Source organism: Pelobates fuscus, chromosome 12 (genome assembly GCF_036172605.1).
Source record: "Pelobates fuscus isolate aPelFus1 chromosome 12, aPelFus1.pri, whole genome shotgun sequence".
NCBI lineage: Eukaryota > Metazoa > Chordata > Amphibia > Anura > Pelobatidae > Pelobates > Pelobates fuscus.
The window spans coordinates 97,053,370-97,070,210 of record NC_086328.1 but is presented as its reverse complement, the minus strand read 5'-3'; the positions used below and the strand labels follow the sequence as shown (position 1 = coordinate 97,070,210).

Genomic DNA, 16,841 nt, shown 5'->3' with positions numbered 1-16,841 from the left:
GGTGGTCGGCTTCAAATGTCTCAGAACCACCTAACCCGTTTGCTAGATACGCCAATTTAAAGGATGTGTGGTTTGATTTATCCATCACATCTACCTGGAGAGCCCCAGCAAATTTGTACTGGATCTGTGGTAAGAAAGCCTATTCGGAGTTGCCACAGGACTGGGAAGGGGCATGTATGTTGGGTATGCTCAAACCATCCTTCTTCTTGTTACCTATTGAAACAGGTGAGACTTTAGGTGTTAAAGTGTATGATGTGAATCATAGGAAGAAAAGGGGACCCATAGAGATAGGCGCCTGGGAAGATGATGAATGGCCTCCCCAGCGTATTATAGATTATTATGGGCCAGCCACGTGGGCAGAAGATGGTACCTTTGGTTATAGAACCCCTATTTATATGCTCAACCGTATTATAAGATTACAGGCGGTGGTTGAGATTATTACTAACGAGACATCACAAGCGCTCAATCTTCTAGCGAAGCATAATACCAGGAGGAGGACAGCAGTCTACCAAAATAGATTAGCCTTGGATTACCTTTTGGCAGTAGAGGGAGGTGTATGTGGGAAGTTTAACCTGAGCAATTGCTGTCTTCAAATAGATGACGAAGGGCAAGCAATAGCTGAGCTTACTAGCCATATGGTTAAACTAGCGCATGTGCCTACTCAGGTATGGAAAGGGTATAATCCAAGCAGTTGGTTTGGTAGCTGGTATGAGTGGTTTGGAGGGCTTAAGGCAGTGGTAGGTGGAGTCCTACTGATTTTAATGTTGTGTCTACTCCTGCCGTGTCTTATACCCTTAGTAGTTAGGTCTGTGCAAAGCCTGATAGAAAATATAGCAGAGAGGAAGGCTGCTGCACAGATAATGGCAATTTATAAGTATAAGGCTCTAGATCAGGGAGAACCAATGCAGGAAGATGAGTGTTGAAGATTCACATCATAAGTTAAGTCTGGTCTGGTTCAAGGTAACTTGCGGTGTATGCAAACTAAGGTTAAGTGATGCCTCAAGTAATTGTGAAATATCAAGAGGCATCAAAGGGGGGAATGTGGTGGAATCTCGGTAAAAATAAATTTAGTAGGCCGAGATTACCATGTGGCATGTGTACGTGCATATGCTGACGTATCGATCAGTTGGTTGCACGAGGCAAGATACGATCAGTAGTGTACGGAGCATGTGCAAGAATACAGGATGTAGTATTCCCCCTCCTCCATTGTGCTGGACAAGCCATGCGGTCAAACAGGAAGTTAATTCTTATTTGTATTGATTGGTCAAGAGAATGTGCGGGTGGAGCTTAATATGGGAGGAGTTATGTGCCTATATAAGGAGCCTGCACTATTGTCCGGGGCTCAGAACTTGTGGTATTTTGGTGACGCTAGTCCCTCTGAGTCCCGATCGGTGATCCAATAAAGAATCTCTTCCTTCCTGAAGAAACCTGTGTCCATCTCTCTGTGCTTTGCTTCCGTCAGTTTCTCCGGTATCACAAGTGGTTATTTATACTTACTTGGCATGTGATGAAATTGCCCTTTTTTTTAGTTAATAAACATAAAAAACAGTAGCAAGTCAATGGCGTAAACTGAACATTTCACATGTGAAGAATTTGTACTGAACATGTAGTGTGAACTGCATGCATAATCATTGCAGTTGAGAGGGTGGTCAGTAGCGCGTGATTTTAACTAGGAACCTAGGGTAACAGGGATTCTTCAAATATAGAAGAAGTAAACACATGGCAGAACAAACACTCCATCACAAAACAGTTATTTTCTAGCTATGTGCACTATTGAAGCGTTATAATATTTATCCTTTATTGCTTACACCTACCTTCCTCTTGTCTTGATCATCTGTCCTGTGTCATTTAAAGCAGGCATTTGGAAAATATATGTTTAATCTTTTCAGTTTTACTATTAGATCGTATAGAAGCTTCTCACCTTTAGTGCATTGATCACTGTTTCAATGTGCGTCTTGACTGCCTCGTGAGAGAACTCTGAACTGGCCAGGGTGCACATGCTCTCCAAAGCTAAATAACGGAGATTGGTCTCCCGATGCTGCAGGAACTGGCCAAGTTGGTTACACGCTCGGACCAGCAGGTTGGGTTCACTGCAGGGCAGGGTAGAAGAAATGCAAGGGCCTTCAGAACAGCAGGGAGAAACAGTAAGTATACAGAAACACTAAGTATGGAATGGAACAGGCCTACTCAGCAGGTGACTACAGGCCAGATGTGTGAGATTTTAACCTTCTAGGAAGATAATAGCAATGTACTAGATTCATGTTAACTATAATGAGAACAATAATTTCCTCTTTAAAACTGCACTGTATTATAAGTCTGTGGTCAATGGTTAAGGTTAGTACAATTGGAATAGTAAATCAGTACATATGTTAGCAGCATCGAAAACAACCAAAAACAATTAACAATAAACAGAGTATACAAATACTATACTTCTACTAAAATGTCATTAACCTGCTCACCTGTCATGGTAGATAATAAGACTGATAGCCTCAAACAGAACTGCGTTCTTGGCATTTGAATGCTGCACCTTCTTGGATTTTGGTGGCTCTTGGGCCTTATTTAAAATTGTCTCCAAACACTCTGTTAGCCGGCCTCGAACTGCAGGGTCCTCTAAAAGACAATCGTGTTAAACAAACATAAATTTTGTGTTTAAACACACAAAAACCAAACACTATCGTACATCCTCAGAGATCCTGCAGCATTCTCCTTCAATCTAGTAAAATATCAATGCTGTCCTGAAAAAATGAAATTCAGCACTAAATGTACAAAGCAACGAAAGGCTTAAGACTGGCACAAACAACTAAAACTGATATTTGAGACAAAACCTTCAAAGTAGAATATATTTTTTTCCCATTTGAGAGACATTGGTCCTTAAAGGGACACTATAGTCATCTGAACAACTTTAGCTTAATGAAGCAGTTTTGGTGTATAGAACATGCCCCTGCAGCCTCACTGCTCAATCCTCTGCCATTTAGGAGTTAAATCCCTTTGTTTATGAACCCTAGTCACACCTCCCTGCATGTGACTTGCACAGCCTTCCATAAACACTTCCTGTAAAGAGAGCCCTATTTAGGGTTTCTTTATTGCAAGTTCTGTTTAATTAAGATTTTCTAATCCCCTGCTATGTTAATAGCTTGCTAGACCCTGCAAGAGCCTCCCATATGTGATTAAAGTTCAATTTAGAGATTGGGATTCAATTATTTAAGGTAAATTACATCTGTTTGAAAGTGAAACCAGTTTTTTTTTTCATGCAGGCTCTGTCAATCATAGCCAGGGGAGGTGTGGCTAGGGCTGCATAAACAGAAACAAAGTGATTTACCTCCTAAATGACAGGGGAATGATCTATACACTAAAACTAAAAGTGTTCCTTTAAGGGATGACGATAACCTTTTCTCGTTTGCAGCGCCAGTCTCGGCGCTGCCATTCTTCCTCCTTGGCTGAGATCACAGAGATTGATGTTCTCAGCCAATCCAATACTTTCCCGTAGGAGAGTATTGGGAAGCTGGCAAGCATAAGCTGCAAAATTCTGAGACCATCTAACTGAGATATAGTTTTACTCTGCGTTTTTGGAGGAAGTGGCTCTAGTGGCTGGCTGAGTGACAGCCATTAAAAGCATTTTAAACCCTGCAATGAAGACATTGTCGTTCTGCAGAAAGAAAATATTTTCAGATGTAGGGTTAAAACAAGGGTGACCCTTCATTGAGATGAAGTGGTCTGGGTGCCCATCGTGTTCCTTTAAATGGAGAATTTAAATGGAGAAGTGACATAGAAGAATTAAATAAGATTTTTGGAAATGAATATCTGAAATGAACAGTAAAAGAATGTGTGCGAAATATAAATATAGGAAATTAAGTTTTGGAGGAAAAATTATAAAATGTAGCATATACAATTACAGTTCTTGCAATACTAATTTATACATGGCCATCTTTATCCTCCTTTGTCTATGCGGATGACTTATATTTGTACTTTCCCATTTGATGTAAAATACATGGCAAATTAATTTAGTATCCTTGCAGTAACACATTTACTGTCAGCAGAATAAATTCTGCATTAATTGCACAGTGAGTCAACCTGCAATTTCCCTTGGTATCTGGCAGCGAGCTACATACACAACATTACCTGGGGGAGGATAACACTGTAACAGCCTTAGCAGCTTCACAGACAGCCAAGGAGCAGGAACAAAGTAGTAAGTGTAATCTTGCAAATCTGTAGAGGCTGAAGTGACAATCTGTGCACAGGAAAAAAAAACATTTGCATATTAATCTATAGGCAGAAGAAACGTAAGAATAAAGAGGTGTGACAGATAATTCAGTGCTGTTCACAATAGTTCTAGAATTTTACCAATATGAAACGCAAGAAAAACAATTTAAAGGGAAACTCCAGTGCCAGGAAAACATTCCGTTTTCCTGGCACTGGAGGTACCCTCTCCCTCCCACCCCCTAATCCCCGGTTACTGAAGGGGTGAAAACCCCTTCAGTCACTTACCTGAGGCAGCGACAATGTCCCTCATAGCTGTCTCCTCCTCTGTGCCGCTCCTTCTACTGTCTCCGTCGGCCGGTGGGCGAGACTGATCCCGCCCACCGGCCGAGGAGACCTAATGCGCATGCGCGGCAATACCGCGCATGCACATTAGGTCTCCCCATAGGAAAGCATTGAAAACGAATTTCAATGCTTTCCTATGGGGAAATGAGCGACGCTGGCGGTCCTCACACAGCGTAAGGACGTCCAGCAACGCACTAGCAAGGAAAATCCTTGCTAGAAATCAGGAAGTGACCTCTAGTGGCTGTCTAGTGGACAGCCACTAGAGGTGGAGTTAACCCTGCAAGGTAATTATTGCAGTTTATAAAACACTGCAATAATTACAGTTGCAGGGTTAGGAGTAGTGGGAGTTGGCACCCAGAACACTCCAATGGGCAGAAGTGGTCTGGGTGCCTGGAGTGTCCCTTTAAGCATTGGGGTGATTGCTGGAGAAGTATCTTGCTTATCTAGACGGTAAAGAAAGAATTATACAAAAAACAAACTATATTAGACATACTGTAGGAAAAATTATAATAAATATATTTTTACTTTTAATTCAATAAGGAGAATATCCTTATTATGGAATTGCAAACAAAAATCTTGTTTTTCTACAGTACATCTTTAATATACAGTTAAACGGTCCCTTTCTCGAACAATTCGAGTCTAATAAAAATGTTGAGTAAAAAATTTCTTGGTACACGAACGATCTTCGGTACACAAACAAATCATGCCACAAAAATGTTCAATTAGACAGATTTTAAAGGCCAAAAGAATAGTTACCTATCCCCATCCTATCTTCTCCTTTCCACGTACGCCATCACCTCTCATCATTACAGGTAAATTGAATTAACAGTTTTATTTGCTGTACATTGTGTTTATTATTTTTTTCCTTTTCTGATTTTATGCATGTAAGGCATTATTAAACTGTAAAATTTGTGTTAAAATGCAGTAATTTGGGGGGTCTGGAATAGATTAATCAAATTTACATTAATTCTTATGGGAAATGTTGATTTGTTTTTTTGTTTTTTTAATAAATCGGAACGCAAACAGCCTTCTGGAACGGATTAAGTTTGAGTTCCGAAGTTCCACTGTAGTTTGATTTTTTTCCTTTTTATTACTTTACTATCTAAATTGTCTGTGGTTATCAATTCTGGTAAATATGTTGGCAAAACTAGACAAGAGGATATTACAATTAAAGAATTTAAAGGACCACTATAGTGCCAGGAAAACACTTGTTTTCCTGGCTCTATAGGGTCATTGGGTCCCCCTCACCCTCTGGGTCCCCCTCCCGCCGGGCTCTAGGGGGAGGAAAGGGTTAATCCCTTACCCTTTTTCCCTGCACCGGGCTCCCTGGTGCTGGGGACTCTCCTCCTCCTTTCCCGTCATCGGCTAAATGCGCATGCGCGGCATGAGCCGCGTGCACATTCAGCCAGTCTCATAGGAAAGCATTCTCAATGCTTTCCTATGGACGCTGGCGTCTTCTCACTGTGAAAAATCACAGTGAGAAGTGCGGAAGCGGCGGTCAATGAGATAGCCACTAGAGGCTGCTATGAAACTGCTATGTTTACAGCAGAAAAGGTTAATCCTAGAGGGACCTGGCACCCAGACCACTTCATTAAGCAGAAGTGGTCTGGGTGTCTATAGTGGTCCTTTAACGTTTATTATTAGTGGAGCATGTAACTATGTTAACTAGTAATTATCTAAAATTGTTAAAAATGGCATTATTCACAAATAATTGTGGAGCATATACACTTATATATACACACACACACACACACATATATATATATATAAACTATATATACACTTTAGCAATTTTCTTAATGCAGTAAAATTTAGAATTTTAGGAAAAATGAAAATAAATACGCCTTAATTTAATAGGCTTTTCAAATTACTTAATACAGTTAAAAAAATAATCTAATTATTTATCTACAGAAGTTACTACTAAAGTCTATGTAGATAAAGCATTTGTAAAGCTTATTAAATTGAGGCCCAAGGTACATGCAACCTCTATAACAAGATACAGTTTGTACTACCCTGCTCAGTCGTGAGACAGCTAGGGATACAGAGGTCTTGAACTCTTCAGGATTCTTCTGTGCCAATGTAGTGATAAGACTGGTTGCAGCAGTTACTACACCCTGGGTGACAAAAGGAGTATTGTTAATGAAGCCAGTTACAATAAAGAGCTACTTACAAACTAAGTCAAGCCTAGTACTGTGAAAATAGCCTTCTACAGAAGAATGGTAAAAAAAAGAACAATCATAAATCACATTATTGAATAAAATATTGAAAACAAATTACCTATAACTTGTAACTGTTTCCCCCCATTTGATCCTCTTATTTTTTTTTATTTTTTTTTAAATGTATCTTAAACCCTTAGCAATTGACACCACAGTTTAGTTCTGGCACTGTTAAAGCAGACAGTTTCTGCGTCTGTCTATGCCGACAGGTGCAAAGGGTAGAGTTTACAACAATGACTAATAAGGAACTATGATGGAGGGACTCCAACCCAGGTTAGATGGAAATGCAACAATATGGCTTTCTGCATTTATTTTTAATATTCAGACTTCATAAGTACGTTTAGTAATATGAGAGATAAGTATTTTTAAAATTCTAATAAGTAATAGTTGCCCTTACAGAAATTAAAGCATGGCTTAAGAGCTGTATTTATCAATAACTGCTTCTTGAACATTTTATTTATTTATCAGTAGGACAACGGCTTTATTTTAATATTCAATGTGTCATGCCCAGCCATTTTCTCCTTCAATAAATCAGGAAGAAACCTAGTATTTCTGTTCTTTGATACATTTTCGCATTGTGAATTTCGTCTAGACAAATAAGTGCAGATAAATACAATGCAATCCCCACAAAAAAAAAAATACAAATCTTACCAGGTGCTGATCATTAAGAAGATGCACTACTCGTGACGTCCATTCGCTTGTGAGCACAAGGTCAGGTGAGGTGCGGTACAGACGCAAAAGACAAAGGGCTGCACTCTGTTTAACACTGTCCATCGTGTCCCTAGTGCACAAACATTGAAAAGAGATTAAAAACGGGTACATTATATCATAGGCAAGTAAAAACTACCATTACAGACATAATACGTTAAGCGTAATTTAGATAGAAAAAAAATATATAAAACAAATGCTGAAATGGCCTTTAAAAACATAAAGACAAAGGTAGTCTAGATTTATAGACATGAATAACTGTTTGCATAGACAGATGACCTGATCCCAGATTAGAAACTTTAATTTAAGCATCCTGAGCGTTTAAAAGACAATACCATTGAAATAAATATATTAATATAACCTTTATGTTGCATATAAAATGTTGGTTTTTTTTAATTTAAAAAAAATAAATAAAAAATGAAAAGACCTTGAGATCCAAAATGGAGGGTATAGCTGAAAACGTCAATCTCTGCACGTAGAAATGAGTACCCAAATGAACTTCATAGGCATCCCATAATCCCTAGCATTTGGGTGCAAAGACTTTTAGAAGGTAGCCTTATTACATGGAAGTAGCTGTTTAAAGCCTATAGCATAGCAGTAAATTCAGGAATTCCAAAATTATATACACACGCAATTTAAAACTAAAGTCAATAGCATATATTATATAAGTTTTAGAGAGAGATAGATGATATGCTATTGACTTAAATTGTAAATAGCTATGCCTACCTCCATGTAATAAGGCTACCTTCCAAAAGACTACCATATGTATACATACATGTACCCCCACCCACACATTACGCTACTTAAAAAGGCAACACATTAGGTTTAGGACAACCTAGCAAAAACACCACACACAAAAGTGCTACTTTATATGATTGCAATATCTAAATTACAGGATTTGAGGAGTTCATTGTAAAATTAATGACGTTCCCGGTTTATCAAAAGTTTCTATTGAGCACTGTACTTGCAACACAACTAAATGTGCAGCCTTACCCAGCCACCAGAACTCTAGGGATTTCACCAGCAAAAGCTTCAGCCATTTCTCGACTGCCCACATTTGCGATGCAGTGCAAAGCCAGGCCCATGAAAGTGGGGTTTCGGCTGGATAGGTCATTCTTTATGGCATTGTTGATGAGTCGAATCAGCTCACTGTTTGAGTTCACTAGTACGGAAATGAAAAGGTAACCCTGCGAAAAAACAGTTAATACAAAAGAATATTTGAAGACTGAAATTTATTTTAATCAGTAGAAATTTAGCTGTCTGAACCCTGCAGTTTCAAAACTGAAAATGTTTTGATGTTAGTTTTACTTTTATTAAAACCGCTAACCTACATTGCTATGCTCACAGCATTTTTTTTGCCCTGCTCTGTGTCACTGTGAGCTATCAAATGTATGTACTGGTAAAATATCACCTTACGGTTAAAGTGTAAGCAGGCCCCCTTTTTAAAGAAAAAAAAAAAAAAATTACAATTAAAGACCTCATATTTTTGCCGAGGACATCAAAGGAGTCAGCAATACTTGTTGTTCTACCCACACAAATACTTTACAATGGAGCACACAAGTCCCTACCTCACCTAACCAGTGTGAGTGCACAAATTATGGCTGTAGGTATAGGCAGACCATGAGCATGGTCATCAAGGTAACTAATCTCATGAAACAAACTGTCTGGGGCTAAACTACATATCCCAAGCAGCTCTGTCTAGCCCTAAAGCATGATTTCAAATTCCATAGAGCTGAAGAACCGTAATAAGGAACGTTGAGTGGCTACTATCTTGACATTTTACTCTGTATTTTTTTTTAATGGATTATCTATATGTTAAAATAAACATTGAGGGTCATGTCCAGCCTGGAGCACCCATTTAATGTTTCACCAACTCCTTTGATGAATGTGAATATATTCAAAAGGTTATCTAGGAGTTTTAGCAGAACACACTTAGAATTACATGTAGAGGGTTTTTTGTCTACATGAGTTTAGGACTGCTTTATTGCTGCTCTATGGGAGGAGGAGGATTGGATACTGTAACGGTTTTAAGAAACATGATTTCTGGGAGGGAGAGATATGCAGCAAACCTATTCATTCATAAGGAACTCATCACTGAGGGTTTTTTTTTTGTTTGTTTTTTTTTAAAGCAGGGAAGAAGAAAAAAAAAAAAAAAAAAAGAAGCCACAAGTCAGAAAGGTCAATTTTGAAGTGTACAAAAGCTAGTCTGCTGAAAGAACTACTCCAGGGCTATAAAATGAGTGTTTGCTTTTTGTTAAAGCATATCAACAGAGCAAATAGTCACAGAAGAGTAATAGCATTGGTAAACACGGGTTACAGTGACGCCTAAAAGGGACAGTTTACACTCACTTGCAAACTATCTTTAATGCTCAAAAGTGTCTGTATTTGGTGGAGGCTTCATTTCCACATTATCTACACATACTCCAAATGTAGCCGAGGTGAACGTTTTGCGTGTTGATGAGAGACCCATTATTTTGTTAAAATGCTCAACAGTTTGACAAATACTGAGGGGTCAGCACACCCTGACTCCTTGAACCATAACCCCCACAATAGCGTGTAATAGTTCTAGAAATTATAGTAACATTTTAATGACAGCAAAACTTCTCACTTTAGACTTTTAGAGCCTGAATCATTCACATCTCTTAATACATATTCTTATCAGTTGCACTTCTGAAATATTACAACCACTATTCAGCAGGAACATAGCACATACCAAATTATGTGTTATTTGCTGGAATAAAAACACAGAGGCAATCAAAAACATGGCACAGTATAACACGTTTAACAAAAAAAATATATATATATATATATAAACTCACAATCTGTTTCTCTGTATACTTGTTGGAGCTCAATAGGTTCACGGCTTCCATGTGACCAAAGTCGATGTCATGGCCAAGTAAGAAGATGAAGAGCAGCTTGCAGACATATTTCTTCTTGCTGTATCCATCCAAAGCTTTGTCTCCTTATGGTGAGGCAATGGGATACAATATGCATTGATGAAGGCATAGTGTGATTTAAATAAAAAAATGAAAAAAAGTAAAATAAAAAATCTATACAAACAAGACTCTTAATGTGCGTTTATAACCTTTCTTTTAGATATAAAAACATAAAAAAAAATTCTAGTGTTCTAAGAGCACTATATTAGGGGAATAAAGCATTATATACAGCAGTACGCCATCTTAATTTAATAGGGTTTCATCAATAAACAGGAAATTGTATCTTCTGGTTTCTAAAGACCATTTTTCTCCAGTCTTCCTCCACGCAAACGATGACAAAGATTAGTCATGATCAAATACTGCAGTCATTTCTTTATTCAATTATATTTTGTGGCTGAAAACATCCAACATATTTTATTGACCGAATGCTACAAAGACTGATGGATAAACTGAAATGGTTACCAAAATGTTATATAGCAATTCCTCAATAATGTATTGCTATTTGTGTTTAACCCCTTAAGGACACATGACATGTGTGACATGTCATGATTCCCTTTTATTCCAGAAGTTTGGTCCTTAAGGGGTGAACATGGCACTCATCTGGAAATTAGCTATTGAATAAAACATTGAAAATACGTAACAATGTGTGTGTTAAACCTTTTTTTCTACTTTTAAATGTATATTTATGAGCATAGTCAGACTCTGCAAGTATTTTGCTGTAAACATTGCCTTTTCAGAGAATAGGCAGTGTTTACATTACAGCCTAGGAACATTTCTAGTGGCCACTCCTCAGACAGAGGCATCTCTAGTGGCCTCTCCATGCTCATTGTACAGATGATCTCCAAGTGGGCAAAGCAAAGATGTAGCAATGAGTCTCTTTTACCACTGAATTAGAGGCAAGTAACAGTTTTTCATGAGGAAAGAGTGGTCCGACAATCTCAAATAACAGTCCAAAACACTCCGGAGTATAAAAATGTATTTATGTGTAACCCGGGAGTGTTGCTTTAAGTAATATTTTGTTTTAACTGTTTTTTAATTCTATTATTTCTTTGAATTTTAAAATCAGACAATCCACAAACAGTGACTGACAAGAAAACAAAAATAAGTCAAGCACTAAAGTAACTGAGCAGCAAACAACCCACAAATATTACTACAGTACAAAAAAGATAAAAGGTAGTAGCTGCATCATACAAGGCTGAACAACCATAAATTGGAAATATGTATGTAGCATAAGAAAATATATGTGGATCAAGGGGTACATAAATTACAATAAAGTGGAGACATTTCTTTAGTGAAGACCTTGGACTATAATCTTCAGCTTTTTCTTCCAAAACAGTCTTATGATGCTCCTCAACATGATATTACACGATAGAAGCCTAAAACAGTAAAAGTGAGACTTATTGTGTAGTGTCAGTATTACCAATATACTACACCAGGCATAGGCAACCATCGGCACTCCAGATGTTTTGGACTACATCTCCCATGATGCTTTGCCAGCATTATGGATGTCAGAGTATTATGGGGGATGTAGTCCGCAACATCTGGAGTGCCGAAGGATGCCTATCCCTGTAACTACACTATAGGTCTCCCTTTTGTAGTTTATGCTTCTGTCATTTTTAAATCAAATTGTGGATCATCGAAAATGTGCTCCTTTACATACATGCCTAACGGCACTAAAAGCTCTGCTTTGCTACAGAGGAAATGTACACTGCTATTTTTACAAAGACCTAGAAGGAACTCTAGGCACCATAACCACTACAGCTTATTAATATGGACATTGTGCAATGGACCCTGGGGGTTAAAAAGTTTTTAAGCAGCTTAACCAAGAATGTAAAAAAAAAAGTCCAACTAAATGTTAGGCACGTGTTGCTTCATGCCCTCGATATGTTCTTTACACATATAGACCACTGTTTTTACTGGAATCAAGGGAGAACATCTGCTATATCTTTAGAGAAATTCCATTCTAGAATTCTAGAAGTGAAGCCTGGATCTTAATGCCTTAACACATCACAGACATCTTATTTTATACTGTGGTGGTTACAGTAACAAAGCAATGTTTATTTAATTTATTTTTTGTTTTTCAAATCAAAGAATAGTATTAAAATTATCTATTTTGGAAATCTAGATAAACTTAAAAAAATTGCACTAGATTTAGGGCAGTGGACAAAACTTCTAGCAATAACTTGTCAAAAAAACATTATGTTAGAACGACAAACTACACCACTACAAATACAAAATGAGCACAGCAAAAAGTATGAGAGAAAGACACACACACACGTACGTGGACTTGTTCGTTCTATTTCTCTGGAAGACTGGAAGCAGAGATTATAAATTCCTCTACTTCAGTCGTGGACCTCCACTTGAAATGTTGTTACGGTTTTGTGAAAGCAAAGAATTTGCTTCACTTACACCTGTTTACCTGTAATTGTGACAAACTGTTTTGACTTTCACTGACCAGGAGTTCTAGTAAATTATATAAACAGATGACAACTCATTTATTTGCCATTTTTTATGGGAATAGCAAATATTATGTGATTTGTATAACATGATGCAAGGATCCCAAGATAACTGACTAGCTAAAAGGTTGCCTTTATCATTACATGCAACCTCTTCTGAGTTATAATCAAACCAGTATCAATAGAGATGACATAGAGCATATAACTTCAAAATCAAATGTCTATGTATCTTCACCAAAGCAGACATTGTAATTTACATTAAAAATAATAATTAAAGAAAGCCTCATTTTTAACTTGTGACAGGTCTGTTTTAAAATATGTAAAATGCATATGTGCAATTCTGAAAATTGTATACCAATTCAAAGTATTTATTGTACAATGAAAGAACATAGCATTTATTTTTAAAAGGGGAAGCATTTGTTGAATTCTGGCCAAGTGAGGCTGAATCTCAAATTCCTAACAGCGGGGAGGTTATCCTGGTGACTGAACAGAAATAATGCTGACTTTCTTCTTCCAGCAGCTACATGCTGCACAAAAATTTCGATTACCATTATTGAAGCTGCTGTTTAAAATCAACAAACAAAAACAAAAAAACTATTCAAATTATATTCCACCTATACTGCCCACTTAGTAGCTAAAACCATGGATATGTGTGCAATTTGCTTCACACAACTGTGTGCTAAATGTGAGTATTTATGCCTCGTATCAGAAGAAAAACAAAAACAACAAAACATTATGTACTGTAGAAGAGACACAAGAAATGGCTAAAAAAAATAAAATAAAGGAATTTAGTTTCTTGAGAAATTTTGCAGTTGTGACATTAAGAAGTTAATTCCCTAAACAAGTACTTACCGGTATATCGGTCTGTCAATTACTTGCTGTGATACAGCGGCCTTTAATGCCTGAAAACGCCTGCAGGGACTGTCTATAATCACCAGAACACCTACAATGAGCTGTATTTGTCCCTTTAATAAATGCTTTTCCCATAAACCTAAAAAATCAGCCATACTGCGGTAAGTTTCCATTTACACATAGCCTGGCCATCTATACAATAAATCCACAGATGCATCTAGAGTCTATCCCTGTTCTCTCCATTTTCTATGGGAAAGCAAAATATAATATCAAGTACCTTCATACTCCCTAATTGCAAGCTGTAGTAAAGGACACTTCACACCACTACCATGCACAATGGAGCTACCAATATCAACGCTATCACTAGAAAAAAAGAAAATCAAGCTCCATATGGATGGTGACACCGTTTCATTCAAATGTAGGAGATATTTACATTTCACCTCCATTCATTTTTTTTTTTTTTTTTAATTTTTTTTTTTTTTTTTAAATATAGGGGAAAGGATGGTCTTTTTACTACAGAATGCTACTAGATATGGAAAAAGTAGAAATGCAGCAGGGAAACTCATTTATTTAAAATGAAAAAATAAAAACACATCTGGAAGAGAAAAAAAAAAAACACATCAACAACACACATCATGATGTATATATGGCCCTGGTGTCTCCATTTATCTTGGAGGGCATCCTGTTTTTAGTTTTAGGAGTATTATCTCTGAGTTGTATTGTGATTTCTGCTGCCTCAGCTGCCGGAATGTAATCACGGTTCCCCCTGACCCCTTTCTCAGCAGTTCCTGCAGCCCAATCTACAGGCACACCCAGTGGTGTTCATATCCCTTCCTTAATTCTCTGCTGAATCTCGATTGTGAAATCTACTTTGAATGGTTTCCACTGTATTGATGTTATATGACAAATAGGGAACTGAGGAGTGTTGCAAAGCAGGTTAGGTTAGAATTATGTATTCAATAATGCACGCATATTACATATATATGAGATCAGTTCACACTAGATGTACATGGGTTAATACAGTTTTAGATTAGTAGAAAATTCCATGCGATATTACTAGAGATTCAAAAACCATAGCAACAGCAGAGGATGTGAAAGCACAAACATCGCTGCTGTTCGTTCATTTAGAGCTGCATTTAAAGACGAAAAAAAAAAACTACTGAAATTCAATAAATTCTCTTATTGGCAGATATAAAAGATAACATTTATATATTTTGTAGACCATTTAACAGCAGATTAAGGAATTCTGCCTTGCGTTCATTTTCGTAAAATAAAGATAAAAATATCACAAAAACAATGTATTTCATAAACAAGCCCCTGAAGTAGTTGGTATTGAAGCACTTATTACATATCAGTGATAATAAAACCGGTAAATAAATAAATATATATATATTTATACACACACACACACACACACGCATATATGTATATATAATTTATTAACAATTAAAAATAGTCTTTAACAAAGGGAAAAAAAACATGTTTAAAAATCTAGCATAGGGAAAAGTAACACCCTTTTTACTTACCCTTAAATTTGGAACGTATATTAGCCAGCTCTTTGTTTATCCTCTTTATTTCAGCTTCCTTGCTTTTACCTGTAAAAGCAAAAAAATAAATAAAAAATCCGAAATGCATCTTTAAATAGTGTTTTTTTTAAATGTGTTATAAAATGAAACTAAACAAGAGACATCATTGCATTACATATCTACTTGCACTCTCACTCCTATTAGCAACAATTTATTTCCGACTGGTTTAGACCCAGTTTCTAAGGGGAAACTGAAACCCCTAGTTCATTACACATTTAAAGGAAAAATCCAATTACTTGCAAAGCAACGCTTTTTTTTTTTTAATTTTATTTAAATGTCCATTAAGACACAAACGTAAGGTTTTCTTCTAATAGAATTAGCTGAAACTATATACATACATGATTTTAGTGCACATTCATTATAACAATCATCCGTACAGATTGCACGACAAATGTCCACTTTAAACAGAAAAAAAAAACAGACTTCTAAAAAGCAGCCCATATATTTCACTTCCTATGGTAAGTGACTTGATAAATACAGCTCACGAACCACAGTACACTGTATGTGCAATAGCAGTACTATCCCAAAGGAACATAATATATGTATCAATCATCCACAGCCAAACTGTGCAGTGAGGAGGAATCTACGGCATCCAAGCAGATAAGGTGAGAAAATAGGCTACACTGCCACTTTTATTTAAATATCAAAAACGTATAGAAGTGTGAAATCGTTTCCCAATCTTTATGCATTTCACCTATATATATCTATATATGCCAATGGGACTCAATAATATGGCAAACACTAACAACTCCCATTAGTTTGTATCAAGTTAAAAGAATCACCTAAGAAAATTGTCGCTCTCTGGCCAGTAAATAAAACACAATGCACGTTTTAATGGGATGCCCTATTAAAAAGTTAGAATTGTATTTATTTTATTGCATGTGCCTTGATTGAATTTAGCTTTCTTTCTAAACACTACATTGACTCAAGCCTGGAGAAACTAAACTTAGTGGAACCTGAACAGTTAGATCAACTAAGTCATTGTGAGCATATTACCAAGGTGTGATTCATTTAGATGGAAGCGAGAGATTAGCATAGGGCTTGTGTTTTCGTATAGCTATATCCTGTGAGTTTGTCTCCAGCACCACGTTCAACAGATACAGGACGCTTGGGAGGTATAACTGTTTTCAGTCGATAAGATTCTGTAATTAGGCCCATCATAATTGTCAGCACCAGGCCCAATGGGCCCCTATCTGGTCCTGAATTAAATGGATAAATGTTTTTATTTGAGGCATACTCAATTGTTTGTGGGCAGGTTTTATTGTAGTGCTTTTGAATTACTGACCAACATTTACAACCTCCACTGAGAAAACATAAGTATTTCTACTTGCTATGAAAAACAAATTGTGTTTGTTTTTTGGTAGCAGGACAACTATTTCATGCTGAAATGAAATGCTGCAGCAAGCATTCATATACTGAAAGAAATAAACTGTGCTTTCATTACAATTCATTCCATTATTGTTATCTCTCCTGCAGCATATGAATTAAAACCAAGCTCACGCAGTACTAGCTGAACACTGTATAACATTTGCAGATCTATTCAAA

General features: G+C 36.9%; 1 protein-coding gene across 4 annotated transcripts in view; it reads right to left on the bottom strand.

Annotated features, from left to right (window-relative positions):
• AP2A2 (adaptor related protein complex 2 subunit alpha 2) overlaps positions 1–16,841 on the bottom strand; it is a 90,505-nt gene that overhangs the window by 30,543 nt on the left and 43,121 nt on the right. For all 4 annotated transcript variants that reach the window (XM_063438058.1, XM_063438059.1, XM_063438060.1 and 1 more), the window contains exons 2-9: positions 15,237–15,305; positions 10,286–10,428; positions 8,460–8,653; positions 7,410–7,539; positions 6,555–6,656; positions 4,120–4,228; positions 2,460–2,610; positions 1,922–2,090 (exon numbers count right to left, since the gene is read on the bottom strand). In XM_063438058.1, the coding sequence (XP_063294128.1) occupies positions 1,922–2,090; positions 2,460–2,610; positions 4,120–4,228; positions 6,555–6,656; positions 7,410–7,539; positions 8,460–8,653; positions 10,286–10,428; positions 15,237–15,305 (1,067 nt within the window). The remainder of the gene's footprint in view (positions 1–1,921; positions 2,091–2,459; positions 2,611–4,119; positions 4,229–6,554; positions 6,657–7,409; positions 7,540–8,459; positions 8,654–10,285; positions 10,429–15,236; positions 15,306–16,841) is intronic.